This window comes from Neodiprion fabricii, chromosome 2 (genome assembly GCF_021155785.1).
Source record: "Neodiprion fabricii isolate iyNeoFabr1 chromosome 2, iyNeoFabr1.1, whole genome shotgun sequence".
In the NCBI taxonomy this organism is placed as follows: Eukaryota; Metazoa; Arthropoda; class Insecta; order Hymenoptera; family Diprionidae; genus Neodiprion; species Neodiprion fabricii.
The window spans coordinates 15,148,513-15,169,859 of record NC_060240.1 but is presented as its reverse complement, the minus strand read 5'-3'; the positions used below and the strand labels follow the sequence as shown (position 1 = coordinate 15,169,859).

General features: G+C 39.5%; 2 protein-coding genes across 7 annotated transcripts in view; one reads left to right on the top strand and one right to left on the bottom strand.

Moving 5' to 3' along the window:
• LOC124174832 (reticulon-1-A) overlaps nucleotides 1-11,866 on the bottom strand; it is a 45,831-nt gene extending 33,965 nt beyond the window's left edge. For both annotated transcript variants that reach the window (XM_046554373.1, XM_046554375.1), the window contains exon 1: nucleotides 9,638-11,866. In XM_046554373.1, the coding sequence (XP_046410329.1) occupies nucleotides 9,638-11,333 (1,696 nt within the window). In that variant the 5' untranslated portion in view covers nucleotides 11,334-11,866. The remainder of the gene's footprint in view (nucleotides 1-9,637) is intronic.
• LOC124174833 (serine palmitoyltransferase 2) overlaps nucleotides 378-21,347 on the top strand; it is a 22,129-nt gene continuing 1,159 nt past the window's right edge. Inside the window, exons 1-11 of one of the 5 annotated variants that reach the window (XM_046554382.1) lie at nucleotides 378-574; nucleotides 13,522-13,925; nucleotides 14,973-15,143; nucleotides 15,491-15,645; nucleotides 16,184-16,329; nucleotides 16,428-16,646; nucleotides 17,193-17,356; nucleotides 17,431-17,592; nucleotides 17,752-18,014; nucleotides 18,764-18,893; nucleotides 18,983-19,133. In XM_046554382.1, the coding sequence (XP_046410338.1) occupies nucleotides 13,758-13,925; nucleotides 14,973-15,143; nucleotides 15,491-15,645; nucleotides 16,184-16,329; nucleotides 16,428-16,646; nucleotides 17,193-17,356; nucleotides 17,431-17,592; nucleotides 17,752-18,014; nucleotides 18,764-18,893; nucleotides 18,983-19,090 (1,686 nt within the window). In that variant the 5' untranslated portion in view covers nucleotides 378-574; nucleotides 13,522-13,757 and the 3' untranslated portion in view covers nucleotides 19,091-19,133. Of the gene's footprint in view, nucleotides 575-12,064; nucleotides 12,332-13,521; nucleotides 13,926-14,300; nucleotides 14,322-14,972; nucleotides 15,144-15,490; nucleotides 15,646-16,183; nucleotides 16,330-16,427; nucleotides 16,647-17,192; nucleotides 17,357-17,430; nucleotides 17,593-17,751; nucleotides 18,015-18,763; nucleotides 18,894-18,982; nucleotides 21,326-21,347 lie in introns of those variants that run through there. The other 4 variants (XM_046554380.1, XM_046554383.1, XM_046554381.1 and 1 more) reach the window with 4 other exon arrangements.

The window sequence follows — 21,347 nt, the reverse complement described above, 5'->3', positions numbered from 1 at the left end:
GTATTAATGAATCGATAACAAATGAGGAGAAAAATATTTTCGTAGTAAATCCTGAATTTTATAGCGGACTGCGTCAATTCATAATCATAAAAAAATTTTATCGTGTAATTTAATTGTTTCCAGAAATCCACTCGGCCATTATTCATAACATCTCGCTCGCAGAAACTCGAGCAAGTGTATAGAAAATTTTGAGCGAAGTCGTCTGAACGAACGAAGAATTGCAGGCGAGAGGTAGAAATGTAAGTTGGAAATATCGCGATTGAACACGAGACGAGGGTAATTGATAGGAGGAGACAAACGCCTACAGCTAATAACAGAGAATTTGTGTGTGGAAGTGTGCGTGGAAGTGTGCCTCCGGTTTGGTCACACAGTGCCGAGTCAGGCGGCACCAAGTGCGGTTCATTCTCGGTTCTACAAAGATTCGGCTAATTATTTCCTCATTTCCGCGTTCCGCTCACCATTCGCATTCGCTGAAACTCCAAGCAGGTTGTTTGTATTGACTGGTAGATTTTTATCAGTGCCTTCTCCACTATTCTTGTTTTGTTTAACGAAGAAGAAGAGAAAGAAGAGAAGGGTGAGTTTTTGTTTTCAATTTTTTTCCTCTGAAATTTCAACTCCATTAACGCGATTTATACTTTCGTTATACCATCACTTGTACCACATGATTTGCAACTGTCTTACAATTATTTTAAAAATTCATGTGGCACAGTGGTTTGTGCCTATGCAGATAACGACCTTATCTTCACATGCTTGAGGAAAACGAGCATGTTTTATGATAATAATATACTGTTGGGGAGGTCGAAAGTAGTTGCCGATTTTTTATCATATTGAAGTTAATAAGGTTATCGTAACGATTCATATCGAGGAAAAACCATTATTTCACGATTTTTGAATTGCTTAAAATTTGGTAAACCGTAAGAAAACAACACGCACTGATATTTCGAAATCTTAACTCTTTAAAAATCATTATAACATTTAAAAAATTTTGATTCTTACAATCTTTCGTTACGATAACGTTAACTTCAACCTCGTGATTTTTCTAATATATCTTCTTCGCCGTTACTTGCAATTTAACACGATTGAGTGAATTGAACAAGCCGATTTTCTTCTGTTTTCTTCACCACGTATCATGATCGGAGGTTATTTCGTAGAAATGTTTCATGAACAATGTGACATAGGATAAATCCACCAAGGTTTATGCATTTGAGAGTATATTTTAGGGATTGAAATTTAACTGATGGTCCAGAACTGGAAAAATTGGTGAAAAGTCAACCAATTGCAAAGAAACAGACATCACATGTCGATGAGTAAAATTTACTCTCAGTTGCCGAAAAGTAAGCGGATTTCAGTGGAATGTACCCTAAATTGCATACATGCAAGCAAATTTACCATATATCACATAGATGCTGCAACTTATCCAAGAATTAGCTGCATCGAAGTTTCTGTTCGAAAGTATTGTATGTACCTGCATGATCGTCGTCTTTGTCTTGACTGGTTGGCTGGCAAGACCGCCTAAATTAGCCTGAGTTAACTCTCGGTCGTGTATATATTTCAACTGGTGCGTGTTTGAATGGGAATTGTAATCAGCTTGAATTAATATGATCTAGAATTAGAAGAAGAATGTCTTGACGATATGATTCGCAAATCATGGCACGTTTCACGTACATCGAGTAATTGATTCGTGAGGTGAACGAGGTATATAACTCATTTCTTTAAAGTTATTTTTCAATTTACTGATACCGTGTAAGCAGTGTAATTTTTCAATACTCAACACGTTTTATAATCATAAATGCATCTGAGTTACCCCGCTCTAGGAAATTTTTGGCGTTATTTCTTATATAAAGAAGCGAGTTACGTAATCGGAATTCACGAAGTATTTCATAATACGCGTACATGTATTTCATAATCGCTTATGATTACATGATAGGGTTGGTCATTACTTGAAATTAAGAATCCAATAATAAAAATTCATTAGAAAGTCGTTATTGCAGTCATATTCAATGTCGATGAACCGGAACTCATACGACGCGGTTTATCTAACATCCAAATAATCACGTTTTACGGTCATAGTTATCAAAAGCAAAGATTTCCACAAAATATTAATAATCGCTTTTGGAGCAGCAGAAAACAAAATTATGCAATTCAATTTCTACTTGTTATAAACATCATTTAATCGATTCAATGATTTGTTGGAGAAATTAATTAGAAGAAAAGTTTGAAAAACAAGATTACATCACAATTATTAAAACAAATACAAAGCTCTGATTGGTCGGTAGCATTTGGATTAATTAAAAAAGTGGAAAAACATTCAGGAAACGGTCGCAAAAAGATTTACGGCCATTTTCTATCAATAAATCGAAACCTAGACCGTAAGTTTAAAAAATTCTTCTGTAATTTAATCTTAATGTACACACTTGACATTGACAGATTAGTATTACGCGGCAGAGTTGTTCCCTTGAAAAATATCTGGAAAGTTTCTTCACGGCGATAAAAAAAATTGAACAATCTAACATTGAAGGTTATGTTTAAAAGTGGAATGCAGAATTTTCATCAAAATCAATAACAAATAATTTTAAGTACCAATGCGACTGTGACTAAAACCCTTAAATAATACAAAAACAAAATAGAAATATGTCGCTCCAGTATCAATTTGGAATAGATGTACATTTTTCGACAGGGTAAAAATGTCAAAACGAAGTTTAATATTGTCAAAGGTGCGTTATTCGTCAAAGGTTGATACTTTCGAACGTACTTGGACAAACTTGAATATGATAGCACTTACACTTTCACGCTCTAGCTTGCCGACCACTGTGATTTCGAGTGTCGGTAAAACAGGACGATGAATACACTGTGATATTTGCTCTGATATACCTTCGACAGATTTATATCGAAATTATCTGTAACACCTCTTTATCGCACAATCGATCAAAACATCGAAACGGTCGTAATCGGGAAGGTTGAACGAAGTGAATTGCGTCATCGTTGAATCATCTATACGGTTGAACGAAGTGTTTAAGACGAAAAAAACTTTCTCAGCGTTGTGTTGCTCACAGTTCGATTTAGTCACCCCAAAGACCTAAGTCGTCATTACTCGACGGAATATTCTTTCGAGATAATATTCACCAAGAAAACTTGTAAATGTGATTCTTCATGTAGACCTTCGCCTCAGTAATCTGGCTTCAAACATTAGAAGTTCCGTTCATGGAATAATGGAACTGTGCAGCAAATAGAATAAAGAAAAGGCCAGTAAACCCGGAATCGTTCAGTTGGGTCCTCGGATTTATATCCTAAGACTCGGCTACTGAGTTAGCGAAAATCGTGAAATCACGTGTAAAAATAATTCAAGTGTGCCAATTCAAGACCGCGGATGAGGTCGAGCGAAGAATTCACCGGGACTTCTCATTTCTTGAAATAATTTTAGCCGCTCTGCTCGAATCTCCACACCAAGTTAATCCTGTTTACTCAATGACGTGCACAGGACGCGTCGCCAAGCAAATTGGGGGAATAATTTGTTCTCAGTACGTTGTTCAAGCTCAGACGCCCCGTTTAGAGACCATTTGTCAAAGTATTTAATTTCTTTTATCAAGTGTTAATCAAAATATTCGAATATCGCCATGGCAATATTGATAAAATTCGATCAACTAGTTCTTTCAGGAAAAATCAAGTATCGTCTATATAATAAAATCCGCTACCGACGTCATGTTTAAAACCACGAAATCCATATCATTGAGTTCAATTTCGATGAACACGATATACACACGCGCGTATAAAGGAATACCTTTCATATGTAGCTTTACTCAATATAATTCTATACCCTATGGTAACTATATACGTTTCGCCTTGAGAAAATCGTTCACCGCGATTTAGAACACAATAGAATGACCAAGCCCGTGTTAAACAGAGGAATCTCCTTACAAACTTTCTGAACTTATTTAGAATCAGAAATGTCGGTATCTTTTTATGTCCTGATAATTGAAATAAGATCATGCATTAATTATGGTATATTAAAGGTCTGTAACTTCCAGTTGAAGAAGTTACCCCGGCCATGGGAAACACTGAGAAATTCCCGATGGCGATCGAGTCAAACAACAGGTTCAAGGAGATGATAAGGAAATTATCAAAATTATGGGTTTTTACAGTAAAAATGACTCGCAAAACAATCCTTAGGCGATGTCGTATGTAGTAGGTTGACACGCACAATTCCTTTTTTCCAGAAACTGTGGTAAGCCATAGAGACTCGCCATTGGCAAGATACCAGACGAAGGTGACTAGTAATAAAACGTGTAATAAGAGCAAAATGCACGTCTTCCAACGTGGCTGCTCCCTCCCCCAGATCGCTCTGGCAGATAAATTTCCCTCGCGCTTCCTCGAACGATCGATATAGTGAACCTGGGTAGCTTTCCTCCCATACTAAGGCCGTAGCTTACACTCTGGTACCCAAGCATGCAACATGCGGCTGCTTCCTACAAGGTATACTGCACCTCGTTCGTATCTAACACCGTAACTTTTCGTGGATAGTAAACGTTAGAGATACCAACCCAATACTCTCGCGACCTAGTGGAATTGCGCAAGCCAATCACGATGCAGAGCGAGAGAGAAAGAGTGTCTTAGACATACTCCGGTATGGTTGAACGCAATCCCACTAGACCGCGCGAGTATTATGTTGGTATCCCTACCGTTTACTATCCACGAAAAACCATGGTATACCTTTACCCGGCATCGATAACAAGTTTGAAAAAAATGACAATATTCGTCGAAATCAATCCCCCGCATTTCTTTGCCAGATTGCGTTATTTTTGCCGTCGACGACGTGCCTTTAATATTATTATGCTTGTCGTGTGACTCTTTTTTCTGTACATCGATTTACTTAAAATGAGTGCACATGATATTCACATTCCAGCTGGGCGAGGCCCAACCCACGAACGCAATAAGGGATATTGGCTAAGGGTGCGGTCGAAACTTACTATGGCAATCTTTCTGGAAATGCGCAGTGACCGTTACTTGTGGACGAATATGACTACGGTTTATTAATACTGCAGTTGACTTTGGTCTCCAATTTTAGAATCGCTCATCTCGCACGTCCTTCTGCTCATTTTTTACCACCACCGCAAGGTAGTGTAAGGTAAATATTTACCATATACCATTTCGTTGCTATCCTTGGGAACCAACGATTAACGAGACTGAAGTTAGTAACGTTAACCCTCTGGTCTACACCTGAGTCATTAATAACCTGATGGCACTCTTAAAAGTTGCGCTCCTACAAAGGGATTCTTTTGCGCCTTTCTACCTTCTTTTTTAAATGACTATTCACTGAGTCTAGATATCGCATTTTTGTTTGCATATTTTTACTCAGAACATTCTAACGATTCCATTTCACTAATAGAATTATAAAAACAAATCTAAATCAGCTGTATAAAGAATAGAATTTTCCAGTCATCAATGACCCATGGTATACATAATAGTGGCGACGGTAAATGGTGTAGAACAGAGAGTTAATGTATCGCAACATTGAAACAAAAATTACTATTTTGCACCTTTCGAATACCTGAAGAAGTTGAATTTACAAAATCTTAGTTTTTTGATGCCATATTAATAGTTTACTAAATTTCAAGTGATCTTTAACTTGCAAAATAACGATTTTTTTCAAAGATGTATCATTACATTAACGTTAGAAACTTCAGTCTGATAACAGTGGTATGATATGGTGACGAATGCACGTTTCACGGAGTTGTCATCATGCCCGATAACCTCACAGCAAACTGTATACAAATGCCAAAGTACTGTAATTCAAAGTTACTGATCGTTGTTGACTGTACGACCGCAGCCAATTCCAGAGCATATGTAAATTCTTCAACCACTGATTACTATAGATCATTGATCTCCTGATATGTGTATTACTTGTATCTTTATACCGTTCATTATACGTGTCTATATTTAAAATGTTACGCTACAATTATCACGGCGAGCATGCATGCAGTCTGTAACGCTGGCGTGCTTATGGAGGTGCTCGAAGAGAGTCCTCAGACGGTTCTTCTTGACATGTGGTATATAAACCGTGTTCATTATACGTATTTATAGGTTATTACATGATTCAGAAGTTCAAGGGTCGCTCCAGTATCAAGTTCAAGAGCTGGGTTTACCGCCGCATTGCGGGTATTAAAGGGTCTGCAAGACCCTCCGAGACATGAGTAAAGTAAAAGAAGAAAAAGAACAGTAACCGCCAACTAATTGTATCATTTGGCCGTGAGAAGCGCAAATCCCTAGAAGTAAATGAAGGTGGACGGAAAACAATATATCTATAGCATAACTGAGAGGCTTTTCGAACGGCAGTGCGGAGAATCACCAGCTTGTAATCAACAGACCCGTATCCAAGCGGAAGTCTGGAAGTCGCGGTCGACCTCGTTAGCGATGGAGTTCTTTCCACTTGTCCGTTGATCCCATTTATAGTATGGTTTAAAATCTCAAAATCAGTTGCTACGTCACTAATGCAGCTCTCAAAGCTGTAGCTGCAGTTTTAAAAATCCTCGAGTGTCATTAACCTACAGAAGTGTCACTCATCGATCGTTCAAACGGTACTTAAAAAATTGATGTTTATGTGCGCGATGAACGACGGTTCAAGTTAATGAATCGAACCTGTTTGCAAATAAGAAAAAAACACAGTCCCTGATATAGAAGCCCTTGGATACCTAAGGGCAACGAATAGAAGACAGAGACTCTTGAGCGTCAGAAATAGCCTGAGAAGTTAATTCACAATCGAATTAGGTTCGTCGACACTACAATAACGAATTTACATCAACGAACGCAGGTGCCTATGGCTCTATGGGTGTTCGTCGCATTTTTCTACAGGTAGATGATTCAAGTAGTGGGGAAGTGAATCAATGTGTGACACATACTTCGAGATCGGTTTAGTAACGTTTATTAATAGACTTTGATAATAAGCCCGGTAACTTGAAAATTTCACTCATCAATTCGACTGATGCATTAACAGACTAAATTCCAATCAACCCTAAAGTACGAATGATAACAATCATTATGTGGGTCAACCTGTACCGGTGCCCTTATAATTTACCATTCACAAGAAGCGGCTAGGTTAGGTTAGTCTATAAATAGAGATTCCGCTTGCGGCGTAACCGGCTTGAATATAAGTGAGGGCTGAATAGTGATTGTATGACTCATGATTACAGGTACACACATACATATTTTTACCGTCTCGCAGTGCTCTTTCAAGTAGTTGGACCACTTGTATTGTGAATATCATTACGAAGTCGAGACGAGGAAAAATAGGTTTGAACCTATGTTTGCGCATTGAAAAAAACTACGCGTGCAGATGAGATGATGATGATGCGTTGCGTCACACTCGGTTTACACGTGTACAGAGATGCTATAGATAGGAAAGCAGAGACAAGCACTGTGTACACACGTCGATTGAATAATTATGGAGCTCCGTTATGAACCGTTAAAATGCCGTACCAGTGAACGGGTGAACGAATATATAGACATGTATGGCAAAAATTTACCCCTCAAAAATACAACAACAGTTTAACAAAAGAATCTATGCGCGTTGAACTCGGCGAACCTCAACCATATAGAATTAAATCTATATTTAGCGTGTTATAAGGAATTTAACAATAAGTTTGCAACTGCGTTGTTTAATCGTGGGGTGACGCATCACGTGCCATACCTATATGTTTATTTATATACTATACGGATATTTCATTCGTGTAGATCACGCTATAAAAAATAAAAACGGCACGTATTCGAGTTGGGCGTTAGGAGTTTTTTCCGGTTCTTCAGCTCAGAATTACTACCGTAACTTATTCACACAATGTAAAAATAATCTCCACTCATTCTGTTCGACGAAACGACGACAGATCTACCACTTTCTTGCAGCATATAATCGTTTTTAGTTAGGGCGCCCTAGTCGATTTCGAACTTGCCGTATATATTTCTAAATATCAAAGTCCACGTATCACAAACGTAAAAAAGGACTTAACAGCCCCAATTTATATACTAATCTGAACAAAAATACTGCAACACATTGTCATTTGACGCAAAAATAAAGAAATGGCATGAATTCTGTGAATTTACTATTGCAATTTCGTAGAAACCATGCCGTGTCTTCATTTCTGCGTCAAATAAAAATGTATTGGATTGTTTTTGTTCAGAAATGCATATAGACTGGGGCTATCAACCCCTTATGCAAGTGTCAGATGTCACTCAAAGAATGAATATCGCCTGAAATAAGACTTAACAACTACGGAACACTGATGTTCCAAATTTTCCACTGAAGATCACTTCCGGATTCTATTTAAGTCGCATAAAACTCGTTGCAGCAAGCTTACTGACCGGGACGAATAATTTTTCCAAGCATTAAAACAATTCCTTAAGTCCCCCAAATGCGTCTACACAGCCTCACATTATGATACATATCATTTCTAACGATTTAGTTCTTGAATCAAACGTTCCTGCTTGCATTCGTTTATGGTGGTAGGAATTTCTGGATGATTATGACTCGAAAAATCGATGAAGATAAGAATGGTAGGCAAACAGTTCTTCGGAAAGAATTGAAATGGCTATGAGTCACAGGGTCACGTGGTATGACCTACACGACTCGCCAACACACCTGACACGCAATTCGTATCGCTGGTTGTTATACGCTCATACATGTCGCTAGGTGTATGATTTCTTTCTCTCTTTGGATCCTTATGAAACTCATCTAAAACTTTAATGTCTAAAAGGGGAAGATCAATACGGTCACCTCCAACTCGACGACGAGAACAAGTTTGGGACAATCCGTGACATGATAATATAATTCGAATTTTGTAATGATACAGGGTATGCCTTCATGATTCTGATTATGTTTAGACTGATCTTTTCAGTTCTATTTAATACATGCAAAATTATCACCAAGTCTGCTCGCAAAATCTAATTACTTGTAGCTCAGTATCTCGGTGTTTTAGAATGTAATGATAATTCTGTGTAAATTTCTTTCTCAGTCAACATTTTAGTTGATGCTACACGCAGTGCTCACGAATCAGATTTCGAACTTACAAGTTCAACAGGTACAGCGTAAATGTCGTTATTTTTTTTATGAGGTTGAAGTTAGTAACGTTACTGCTACGATGCACGTTTAGGAAAAACCTTCACTTCGCACTTTTAAGATTGTTTGAAATTTAGTAAATCATAATAAATGAAACGTACTCATATGTTTTACAGCCAATTCCTTAGGAGTAATTCTAACGTTGCATAATAATAAATTTCGCCCTGATGTTTTGTTACGTTAACGTTACCAATTTCAGCCTCGGATTTTTTTCTGTTATCTACCAGGTAGCTCAGACTATATTTTTGCGTTTTTCATTCTCTCTGAAGTATGTAGTTAGATATGAACTGCGATAAGTGGACTCGTCGTTGTTCTTTGGTCACTACATAAACAAAAGTAATCCTGTCTGACGGTAATAATTCAATGTCAATTACCGTCAACTTTCATTTTGCAAAATATCGGCGATACGAGTGCAAGGAACATAATTAGAACATATATAAACTCATTTCGGATCATCGCAATGTACCATATGCGTGTGTATATATATATATATATATATATATAGAGAGAGAGAGAGAGAGAGAGAAAATTACTCACCTAATCCCATTTCGCGGAAAATCTCTTTAGGAGCGATTTCTTCGACTGGATCTTTTCGGTAACAAACGCCCGCAGAAGTGTCTGGTTTTTCCTGTTTTTTGGGAGGTTCCGTCTTCGTCGCAAACTCTGGTTGAGCTAGGCGAGACGGTGGCAAAGGACAAGATTCTGGATCCGATTCGAACTCCGAATCGCCGGTTTCGGCACCGGTTTGAAGGAACTTATTCGGCCCACCACTTTCCGTCGCAATAAAATCAGAAGACAATTCGTATTTCTCTGGGGCCGAGGGTGCCCCTTTACCTGCGAAACTTTGGAACGGTTCCGGCGTACCGGAGCTGATTGGTTCCGGTGACGCATCCCTCGGTATAGGCGGCAGCGATTTGGTCGGTGGTTCCGGAGTTGGTTCCCGGTCATCGAACTTTTCCTGCAGGGGTTCGCACTTCTCAAATTTATCCGGCTTCTCTACGACGTTCCACGAATCGTCCTCAAACGGTTGCTGTTGCACGTGTTTGACTGCCGTCTCCTTGGATATGTCCTGGATAGAATCGTCCTTAAGGAAGTCGATCGTTGGTGGTTTTTGTGGCTCCGGTAATACGGAGGATTTTATCTCCCCCAAAAAGTCCTCTTCAGGTTTTCTCACGGTCTTAACTTCGACGTTGCCCAAATTCAGACCCTCCATAAGTTTGGTCGAGTTATCTTGCGTCGGTGGCATCGTGTCTGGTTTTTTAACTTGTCCGTAAGCGTCATTGTCTGGTCCAAACAGGTCGCGCTCCAATGCCTCGTCACCGTGCATCTGATCGTTCTTGATATCTTCCAAGCCGAAGAGGTCCTCCTTTGGATCGATGATGTCCTGGATCTCTGGCATTTTCAATGCAGCTTGGGCGATATCCTCAAACAATTCTTCGAAGGATTCAGACTTCTCGGTGGTCTTGGGTTTTGCCTTGCCAACCCGGGCGTCCAGAGCGTGCTGGAGCTGGGATGCAGGATCCTCTGCAACCGACTTGCTTACGCCAGGTGCAGACGTCTTCTCGGGTTTTATTTCCGTGATCAACGGATCCTGGGCGAATAGATTTTCCTGGGGACGACTCTCAGCCGGTTTAACGTCCTTAGCTAAGGTCGGCTGCGATGGGTTATAAGCTTGTGGTGATCGTTCGCTGTCCATAAAGGCCAGAGACGCAGCCTTGGGGTCTGCACCCTGCGGCAGGGGTGTCGGGTGGAAAGGGTGGAAGGGTTTCGACGCCTGCGCAAAGCTTGCAACTTCCCCGAGGATGTCATCGACGTCGTTGATTGGCTTGTCGAGAACGTCGGCCAGGGTTCGTTTCGCAAAATCAGCCGAAGGGGGCGGGGTTGCGGGCGCAGGCTGCAGGTAGACTTCGTCAGCTGGTAAGCTCGAGTCCAGCAGACTTCGTTGGGAGTTGGGCACAGCGTCGTGTTTATCGATTGAGGCAGGGTGAACCTCGCCGACGGCACGTGGCACGTCGACGAACTGCGCCGGGACCGCCTGATCCTGCTGGCCCTGAAAGCTGGCGGCCATATCCTTGCTCTCCTGTATGGGCGAGGTGTCGTGCTCCAGGTGTTCGAAGTCGTCGAGTGAGTGGTGATCTCGTTTTAGTTTGCTAGCCGCGTCGGCATCCCCCGGATGAAGAGGATTTTCTTTGACCTTGTCAACCTTTTCCTTCGGTAATTCAAAGTTATCCATACTTATTATTGATTCGAGTTTTCCCACCTAAAAACGAGGTTCGATCACTCCCGCTGTCACAAATCCTCCTTGTACGAAAAAGTGCTTTTACAAGGAACTGCTCGTCTCCTTTCTAACGGAGCAAAATAGTCACAACGCGCAATTGCGTATCAGCAACACCCTTCTTCTGAACTTGTACGTGTCAAAGTCGAACGGACACTGTGATATTTCTTTCCGAACGATTGCGTACCGCGAATGCCGCTATCATGGGCGAGAGCGATGTAGGAATATCTCTGGAAGTCCGTCGTTTATCTGATTATTGGGTAAAATGATTTACGGGGAGGTTAACGCAATTAACCGGAAGAAGAAAATCCCTTCTCGTTCTTGAATTTTTTCGCGTGTCTCAGCTGTCAAATGTCACAGACACGAGTGAACCGAGGAGAGAATGAAGAGACAGACAGGCAAAATGCAGCGCACACAGCAACGCGCACAACGGGCAGTTAGTCAGGCAAACAAGGCGAGGGAGCGGCACCAACAGCAGCCACTCGGATTCACTACGCGGTCCTCGTCTCCGCGTCGATGTGGTAGTGCCAGTTCTCCCACCCGGTTGCCGGGCTTCCAATGTCCCCCTCCGGCGCGTCGCAACGTCCCTCGTTCCATAGCCGGCCGGCAACCGGCACCTTCCTTTCGTTGCATTTTTTGCTCCGCCCCCGCCGAAGCGTGAACCTCACATCGAGGCAATTCCACAAACCGTTCGAAAACTCCCGGCAGGGGCGTTACGCGAAGGTGACCCTCAAACCCCGAACTTCTGCGAAGATGTGAGATTGCTCTCGTTATGTTTCCCATGTTACACCCCATTGTGCTAGGTAGAGAAAACACCGTACATTGACGTGGCCACGGGGTTTCCGCCTATCACATTGGTACCTATGGCTACAACCCTTCGTCTAACGGCTCACGATCAGAATCCCCGATGAGGAGACGTCTTATTTCGACACAGTGATCAAGGTTGATCGCGATAAGTAAATATACACTTACCTGCCTTTATTTCCAACGCCATTGACTGATAACATAGTCGAAAGAATATCACAACTGTAATCGCATGTTCCTAACTCGAACTATCAATATACTGAGAAAAATACTTACCTCACTTAATGAAATTTGCACAATTGCCACTGTTCTGTGGCGTACGGCTAATTACTTTTTGTGCCATCACACTTACGTCGAAGTTTCTGTTATTCATGAATACATTGGATCATGTCCAAAGTATTGTTGATCATACCAAAACGGTCTGATCAACGATACTTTTGTTAGTTATTTATAGACAGGGTAAATAATTTCAAGTTGGTGAAATCTATTTGGGAGAACATCCATGCATTGACGACCCTGTTATCCCCACCAGACTGCAACGAGACCGTCCGCGGGTGACTCATGCCGCTTTCGAACTCGCACCTCGTTAATTGTCGTGCGGTTTTTAACGCTCAGAACTGGCGCAATGCACTATTCATATAAAAATAGAGACGGTAATTAGTACGTACCTGCATGTGTTTATAATTTTATAATTGACATAACGTTCTAACTGTTTTCAGTAAGGTTGGTTTGTCTATCGATACTGAAAATTACGTCATACCTAGGTCATTCATAAATGTAAAATCAATCGTGTCTGCGATAGCAGCCAGATGACCGTGAGGATGGAAAACTCCACATGAGTCTTCCTTTTAATCTTCACACTGTATCTCAATTTCTCGTTGCACAATGACAATTATGCCTATATCCGAGCCTACATCGTACGTAAAGCAAACCGGTTCAACGCGTTGAAGTAATGCGCAATGGTTTTGTGGCTTGTCAGCGATCTATTTCTTCCGACCGCAGTGTTCCGTCCCCCAGACAGCTGTTTACCCTCTAGGTAAAATAATTTTCCTGAAGAATTAAAAACTTCGACTGAAAGCAAACAAGCTTAACAGGTCGTGCAATTTTCAGGGACCCTAAAAAATATGAAATACAGACAAAATCATGTCTTTGAATCCTAACCCAAGTTCGAGGAGGTCTCGCCTTGTATCGATTCAATGAACGGAGATTACGAAAATGGAATAAATAGAACACACGTAAAAACATGCTCTTTGCTATAGCTACGATGGTGTACAATTTCGATTCTTCTTCGAACCAATTGAGTTTTTCAGGCGCTTTAAGATCGCATAATTTTGAATTCTAGGTGAAGCGAAGCGAGGTGGAAGTCTCATGTTGTTCCTTGAAGACTAATCAGTGCGTGGGGATTCAGAGTCTGACCGCTGAGCCAAGAGGAGAGAAGACGTCCGTGTATCACGCGATTGCGGTGATTGTGGAGTGCGGACACGCTAGAAGAGCGGGGGAAGACGGTGACGCGCAGGCGTCGGTACTGCAGGCATTGCGGTGGGAACTGCCGAGTGTCCACAGCAGTGGCGGATAAGTATGCCTCTTGTGAATAACATGGCTGCCACACGGTTTCGCGTTGCATTCGCCGCCACTCAGGATGAAGACCCTGAAATATCGTTGAAAAACGGCATTGCCACCCACCCGGCTATTGGGAACGGAAAACTAAACGGTTATGCAAGTCTCGCGAGCGATCTTCACGTTCGGGTAAGTCATACTCCACCGTCACGTGTGCTCCAAAGACATTAGGGTATCACTAATCGGAAGGTCATTTCACGCCTCCCTCTTGCAAAGAATTTAAATTCACACGGTATACTCGACAGTTAAGAAGGTCGGCGTAAGGCGTGATGCGCGCTGCTGTAATTGGCTTTCGAAAAATGTATGTCCAATTCGCACCGGTAAATTGCTCCTCGATCCGCACACCGGATGGTCATGCTTGCTTATGATAAGCTATGAACGTCATTGGGTGTTTCCGCGAAATTTATGTTTGTAATTTTCCCGGTTTCCTGATAAGATATTACTAGTACAACTTGCGACACACATCGTTACGAGCCTAAAGGAGTTCACGTTTCTACTCTCCATAGTTGAGATATTGTTTCTCAAGTAGGTTCAGAGCTCGTCGTTTCTTAAGTACATTAATTTCCAGTATATGCTCTTGCCTATGGCTACCACGCATCGTTCAGCAGTTCAGAAATCAAAGATAAAACATCATACTCTGAAATGATCAAATATGGCATTGAAGTCTGTTTTGCTAACTTATAAAATACACTTTAACATGCATAATACGGATGGTTACTACTTTTTGAAAGAATGCTGAACACAACTTGTTTTTTTGGACACTTTATTCCTTTACCTTTTTTCTATTTTTTCTGTTTCGCTATAACTGGTCAACCAAACTCGTTTTTCAGCAGTCAGTGAGCTAGAAACTGTTAAAAATGTGTAAGCTATAACAAATACGTATTGTAACTATTCCTCTGGTTTCTGAATTTTCAAGTGTAATATATGCTAGTATTCTGATCCTCAACTCTAGATGTAATTTGGTAGAATAGTGATGGGGGGGGGGGGCACAGGGGGAGACCTGGACGAAACTATACAAACGTAGCAATTTGACTCACTAGTAGTAGTGCAATAGTCCTGTTTTTCTAGTCTCTTCATCAAATGATTTTCACCAATGGTAATAATACCTCAGTGTGTAATCATCACAGAATCTTTATGGGCATTTATGGCTGAAAATAAAATGCTCTTTTTTTTCAGAAACGAAGAGTTGTTGACACACCAACAAGCTACAAGTCGAAAGAATCGTTCGAAAAAATATCTTTCATAACATCGGCTCTTACCCACCTTGGATTTTACTTCTTAATGTTCTTAGGCTTTGTTAATCAATTACTGTTCACGCCGAAAGTGGCTCAAGAACAAAACAGAAAGGTACAACAGTCTGTGTATTTATTCTGTAAAATACCTTAATCTTAATCACTGAACTAGAGTAATTTGCATTTGGTCGTTAATCGGTGTGCAATACAACTTGTTAAATATTGATGTGAAACATTTTTGTGTAGTTCACATTAGCACTGCCGTTTGGGTCAAATGCTAATACTTCAGTGGCTAATCTGTTTAGAGATTAAATTTATCAGATTATTCAGTGAAACAGTTTTTAATCATCACAAATACATAATTTTATTGCCTTGCAATATGATTTTCATACGATGAAATCATATCTTCACTCCTCCAGTTACTTCTTGTATGCAATATTGATTTCATATACTTCTCTATAGGGTTACGCTCCACTCTATGATCAATTTGAGGTATTCTACCTACGATATGTTTACCGGAGAATTCGCGACTGTTGGAATCGACCAATTTCCTCCGTACCCGGTGCAGAAGTTACGCTAAAAGACCGAGTTACTCACGATTATGGCTGGTCCTTCAAGTGAGTTTAATTACGTACAGCTGTTATTCACCAGAAGAATTGAACTGTGAATGTTGTGATCATGTGAACTTGCTGATTATTTATCATTCTCCAAAATCCTGAGCTAACAGTTTCTTACACAATGAGAAAAAAAAGTTGTGACCTACTTAACCATTTTTGCCTCCATCTTGCATCCCTACACCTTCTTGGCCTAGATATATATTACGTTGGTTGGATAGCCCAGTTTGACTTGTGAGCTGATCAATAATGCTCAGCTAATGGTGATAGTGAATTAATCACAAATGCTTGCAATTTATTTTGACTGTAAATCATGAATTTGTGATTACACGCAACTTTTCATTTCTAACTAATCAGTACATCTTCAGTGCGATGATTAACGTTGAACATTTCATTAACTCACAAGTCTGAACAATTGCCAAAACTGGCAGTAAGCCCATAGCGTAAATTAATTTTTCATTTACTGCATATTCACCTGGAATTTTATTTAAGCGTTATAGTTTGTGTTCCAAAATTTGCATTGATTAATTGTTGGTTACAGATTCACAGGAACGGAAACTCGGTGTATAAATTTAGGCTCTTACAACTACCTCGGATTTGCAGAATCATCTGGGAAATGTGCAGAGCAAAGCATCCAGACGCTCAAGAAGTATGGCTGTGCCAGCTGTAGCACGCGCCTGGAACTAGGTAAGAAGGTCGACAATAAAGTCATATTGATTGTAAGGATGGAGTCGAAAGATTAAAAAAAAATATATATTTACCTACTACGGTGTGATTTGTTTCAGGTAACATGCCAATTCACAATGAACTGGAGAAATTAACTGCCAAATTTCTCGGGGTTGAAGATGCAATTGTATTTGGAATGGGATTCGCGACAAACTCTCTTAACTTACCATCCCTCATTACCAAGGGGTGCCTAGTTCTCAGCGACGAAAAAAACCACGCCTCTCTTATCCTCGGACTTCGATTATCAGGTGCCGTTACTAAGGTCTTCAAACACAATAGTAAGTATTTCCTGATTCAAAGATAAAAGGTATTTATTCAATATGCGGAAATGAAGTTTCTGTTACACTAGTATAGTTTACGCAAATTTGCAATATTTGTCTTCCGCTCGTACAAAATATCTATGACTCATATTGCAAACTTGTGCATAGTGTAAAACGACCCGCTCTGCCTCCTTGATGCACAATCTGGTATTTTTTAACAAGGCAATCCCGATGAGCCTAATATTTTGATTTGTGTTAAAAAAAAATGAAAAGACCAGTAGTGAACTGATTAATGTCTTGCCTAAGGTTTTACGAGCATGAAATTTTATTTTTATTAGACTGTCCGCTTCAACCAGTTCCGCAATTCTGGCTTTGGTCCAAAATACCACGTGAAGTTTAATAGTCCAAAATACACAAAAGACTGTTACGTTTCAGAATCAAGCTAGGTATAGAATCTTGAACTAGACTAAAGAGGAATGAACTGAAAAACTCCGGAAACACGAAGAGTTATACCTTACTCAAAGCGGCTACGATCGCAGGTAACACGTCTAAAGCTTGTTCTAGATACAAATCATCTCGAAAGGTGTTTGCGGGAAGCAATTGTACACGGGCAACCCGGTAGCGGCAAGCCATGGAAAAAGATATTCATTATCGTCGAGGGTATTTATTCCATGGAAGGCTCCATCGTTCACCTTCCTGACATTTTGAAACTGAAGAAAAAATACAAGGTAAGTTCTCTGCGAAATTCAGACACTCTGCTAACTTAATTCATGGCTAATCACTTTTGTTCTTAATTTGATAGGCCTATCTTTACCTCGATGAGGCGCACAGCACTGGCGCTATGGGGACCCATGGTAGAGGGGTTTGCGACTATTATGGAATCGATTCTCGACAGGTCGACATACTTATGGGAACTTTCACGAAAAGTTTTGGTTCTGCTGGCGGGTACATAGCTGGCACTAAGGTGAGGTACACTTACAATGAGATATAAGAACGATTAGATGATTGTTCATGTTTTAACGATTTGGCCATGTAGTCAAACCTAAAGAGAATCTGAGCATCCTTCACACCTGGAATTTGCTTCACTGTTCTTTGGACTTGATTGACAAAATTCTTCTTTCAGGAACTTATTGATCATTTACGAGTACACAGTCATGGACATACCTACGCCTCGTCCATGTCACCACCAGTGGCACAGCAAATTATCACTTCAATGCGTATCATAGCTGGAGAGGACGGCACAGACGCGGGACGCAATCGCACGAAACAGCTTGCCAGAAACACAAGATATTTCAGACGCAGGCTCAATCAGATCGGCGTGATTATTTACGGTAACATGGATTCGCCAGTAGTGCCTATGATGGTTTATCTCTACTCAAAAATCGGGTAAGTTGGCCCTTCAAGTATGTTCTTCGGTTGAAAATCAATCATTTTTTCGTAATTCTATTATGAGATGATTTGACGTTAAGTATTTATCTAATTGATACATTTGTAAGCTACAATAATTTTCCTAAAAAGATAAAATAATGAACAAAGTTATAAACAAAAGCTCAGATAACCATTGTTCATTTCGAATAGTTTCAAAATGCTCAATAATCTGGCGTATTTATTCGTTTTCACTCTGCGATTAGTCTTTTTTTTAGAAGTCAATTTTCTATAGTTCTACCACTATTTTTTTTTATCACTTTGGTATCGTTAAATATTCAATTTTTCAATACTGTGCTAGTATACATTTTGATCAACAAATAACGGTATTAAATTCACTATTGAGAGAAAAAAAATCTATTTCTGCAAATTCGTAAAAAAGCTTTTCATACAACATAAGCTATCGTGGGGTGAGATAGAACCAGTATGTTAAATTTTTCAACGTTTTCCATTGGTTTGAAATGTAAAATCGAAATCGGAGCTCTTGTCCATAGTTTTGGCTTCTTTGTTTTGTGCCTTTCCAAAATAATCGCCCTAGCTTACAGATGTAACAGCTTGATAAACACTTGACGTGTGACCATCTCGGAATAAAATTACCAATAAAGTATTGATATTCCTGTAGATATAGAAAGTATATACAACCTCCTTACAGCCCCCTAAGTTTTAGACATCATGGCTATTGAAAACTACGATTATAAAACAATTTTCAGAACCGTGGTGCGAACGCTGACAGGGCACGGAATCGCAACGGTTGGCGTCGGTTTTCCAGCCACTCCGCTTATGGCGGGCAGAATACGTTTCTGCCTATCAGCGGCGCATACAAAGGAACAGTTAGACTACGTAAGTAATTCGAACAATCTATAATCGAATATTTGGCAGTATTTTCTGAAGCAATACCGTATTCATATTTTGCTCTGTTCTCATTACAGGTTTTAAAAAAAATTGAAGACATTGCTGACACGCTGGGCCTCAGATATTCGAGGAAACCACGCGATCCAAATCCGATAGAATATTACTCAGACAGCGAAACCGAATGACCTGCCTCGTAGTCTCAGCTGGTTTAGAACGTTCAATACTAGGGTAAAGCTTTTCTTGTGATAGCTAACGGGGTGGATGTCACCTTATTCACTTAGACCCTAGTACCTCAGGTCACTAACGGCAGAAGTCGGATTCACAGTAACAGTTGAAGAAAAGTTACCCTCCTAATTATTTATCTATATACATACAAGAACCGGCTAACACGTAGAGCGAGAACAAAAATAAAACTCTAGCACATACACGAAAAAGCATATAGCGGAAGTAATAGATCGGAAACGTTGAAAGTACACGGGATTATTTTACCTTTCCTTGTAAGCCTGAATCTGGGGGAATATATTAACTAGTCAGAAGAATTTATCAAAGCTAATCAAACCGTCGATGTATCAAGTTGACTGCGACGTAAACGAAGCTTATTTTAGGCTAATCATAATGTGCTGGCACAAGCGATTGATTTCTCAAAATCAAAGGTAGCAACTGTAAAAGTAAACGGATGTAAACTCAAAGTGGACGGAGTATCTTATATCACCTGTTTTAAATATAAAACCTTTAATGTTACATGACACATATCATAGTATCTGTCAATTGAAGGTGCAGTTTATAATTTCTAAATTTGACTTACGGTGCGAAACGATTCATAGAATCAGTTTTCATCAAAGAAATAATATTACCTACTCTTTATCGGGTATTTAAACGGCACAAATGCCGAACGCTTTGTCCACTGAATAATTACCTGTATGTACATCGGACTTTATAGGCAAAGAGAAATTCAATATTGATGTATGGAATTTTTTAGTGAACATCAATGTCGCCAAAGCTTTTAATTATACAGTTAATGTTGCCTTATAGACCAGCGCGCCTAGCGCGATGTGGTGCGACTTATTATCGTAGAATATAGTGGTAGGTGTAAATTCTTATCTCCCTATTTTTTCACGCGATTTTTTCTCGAGGATATTATTAATGATCCCTAGATGATCTGGGCGGACTACGAAGAACCAACGAACTCCAGACACGCAATGCTGTATAATCATTCAACGCAAAGTATAATGTACTCACTTTCCGACCCCTAAGGTTATTGATAATCACGATTATAGATAGCTATATAATCCATTACCGACTTAAGGCATAGTTTCTACAATGTTTTACAGAATTAAGAAGTACCTCGTCAAAGAAATCTGTTTCAGAAAAATTCTTATTTAAATGGTCTCACAAAGTTAATACATCCTTCAGTCGTTCAAATTGCTTTACAATTAGTGGGACACTGTTTTGTTGTCTGATTAACGTTAGACTTTAGTTGTTATGAATGTGTTAGTACAAAGATTTATGATCATGCACGAATCCATGTATAATCATGGTCTTTCGAACGTTGTTTATATATTTCAAATTTCGAAATTAATAGAATGTATAATTTGTATTATAGCTGAAATACGCTTCTTCGCTTCTTTTCCAATCAGACAAAATATAAAATCCGGTACTGCTTAATTGATTCATGTGGAAAGAAAGTAGCATGGTTGATCAAACCATTCATTGTGATCTGCTAAATTTCATAAATTGCGTATTAAAAGTAGTGTTATAAATAAAGGCCCGCTGTTTCAATTTACATGAACAGAAATCCAATTGATCGATTTGTGTATAATAAGATAATGTGTAATATTTTATTTTCAAGTACAATATTTCTGTTGTAGTTATCATGACTGGCTCAGTTCAAATCACAAAAACGTTCAATTTATGTACCTACATTCGTATTATTAATACTTAATAACATTTGTAATTATATGCTTACAAGAATGAATAGATTAACCCTTGTAACTTCGGCTGGTAGGAAACGGGCAATTTGTTGTGCCATAAGTATATATCGCCATATTTGGTGAAGTGTTATATCGCAACTCTGGTGTGTTGGGTGAACAAAGAATACTATACATAAATATATACATTATTATATCCAATTTCTGAGCTTTCAAAATCGAATCAAGGCAAAAGTCAGGTACGAGATTTTCAAAAGTTTTAGCAAATCAAATGGTCAATTTGGTCAAAATTATGGATGCAGGATGTGAACTATTTCGGATTTATCATCTGTCTATAAAAATTTTATTATCAATAATACGTACTGAATTTTAAAACGTAGCATAAAATATCGTTCATTAAAGAAATAAATTGAAAATAAAATAATTATTATATATAACAGAGGGAACCTTAAACAATCTTTACCGTGAGAAAATACAAAAGACAAAAGAAAAGAAAATAAAAAAGAAAAAAACA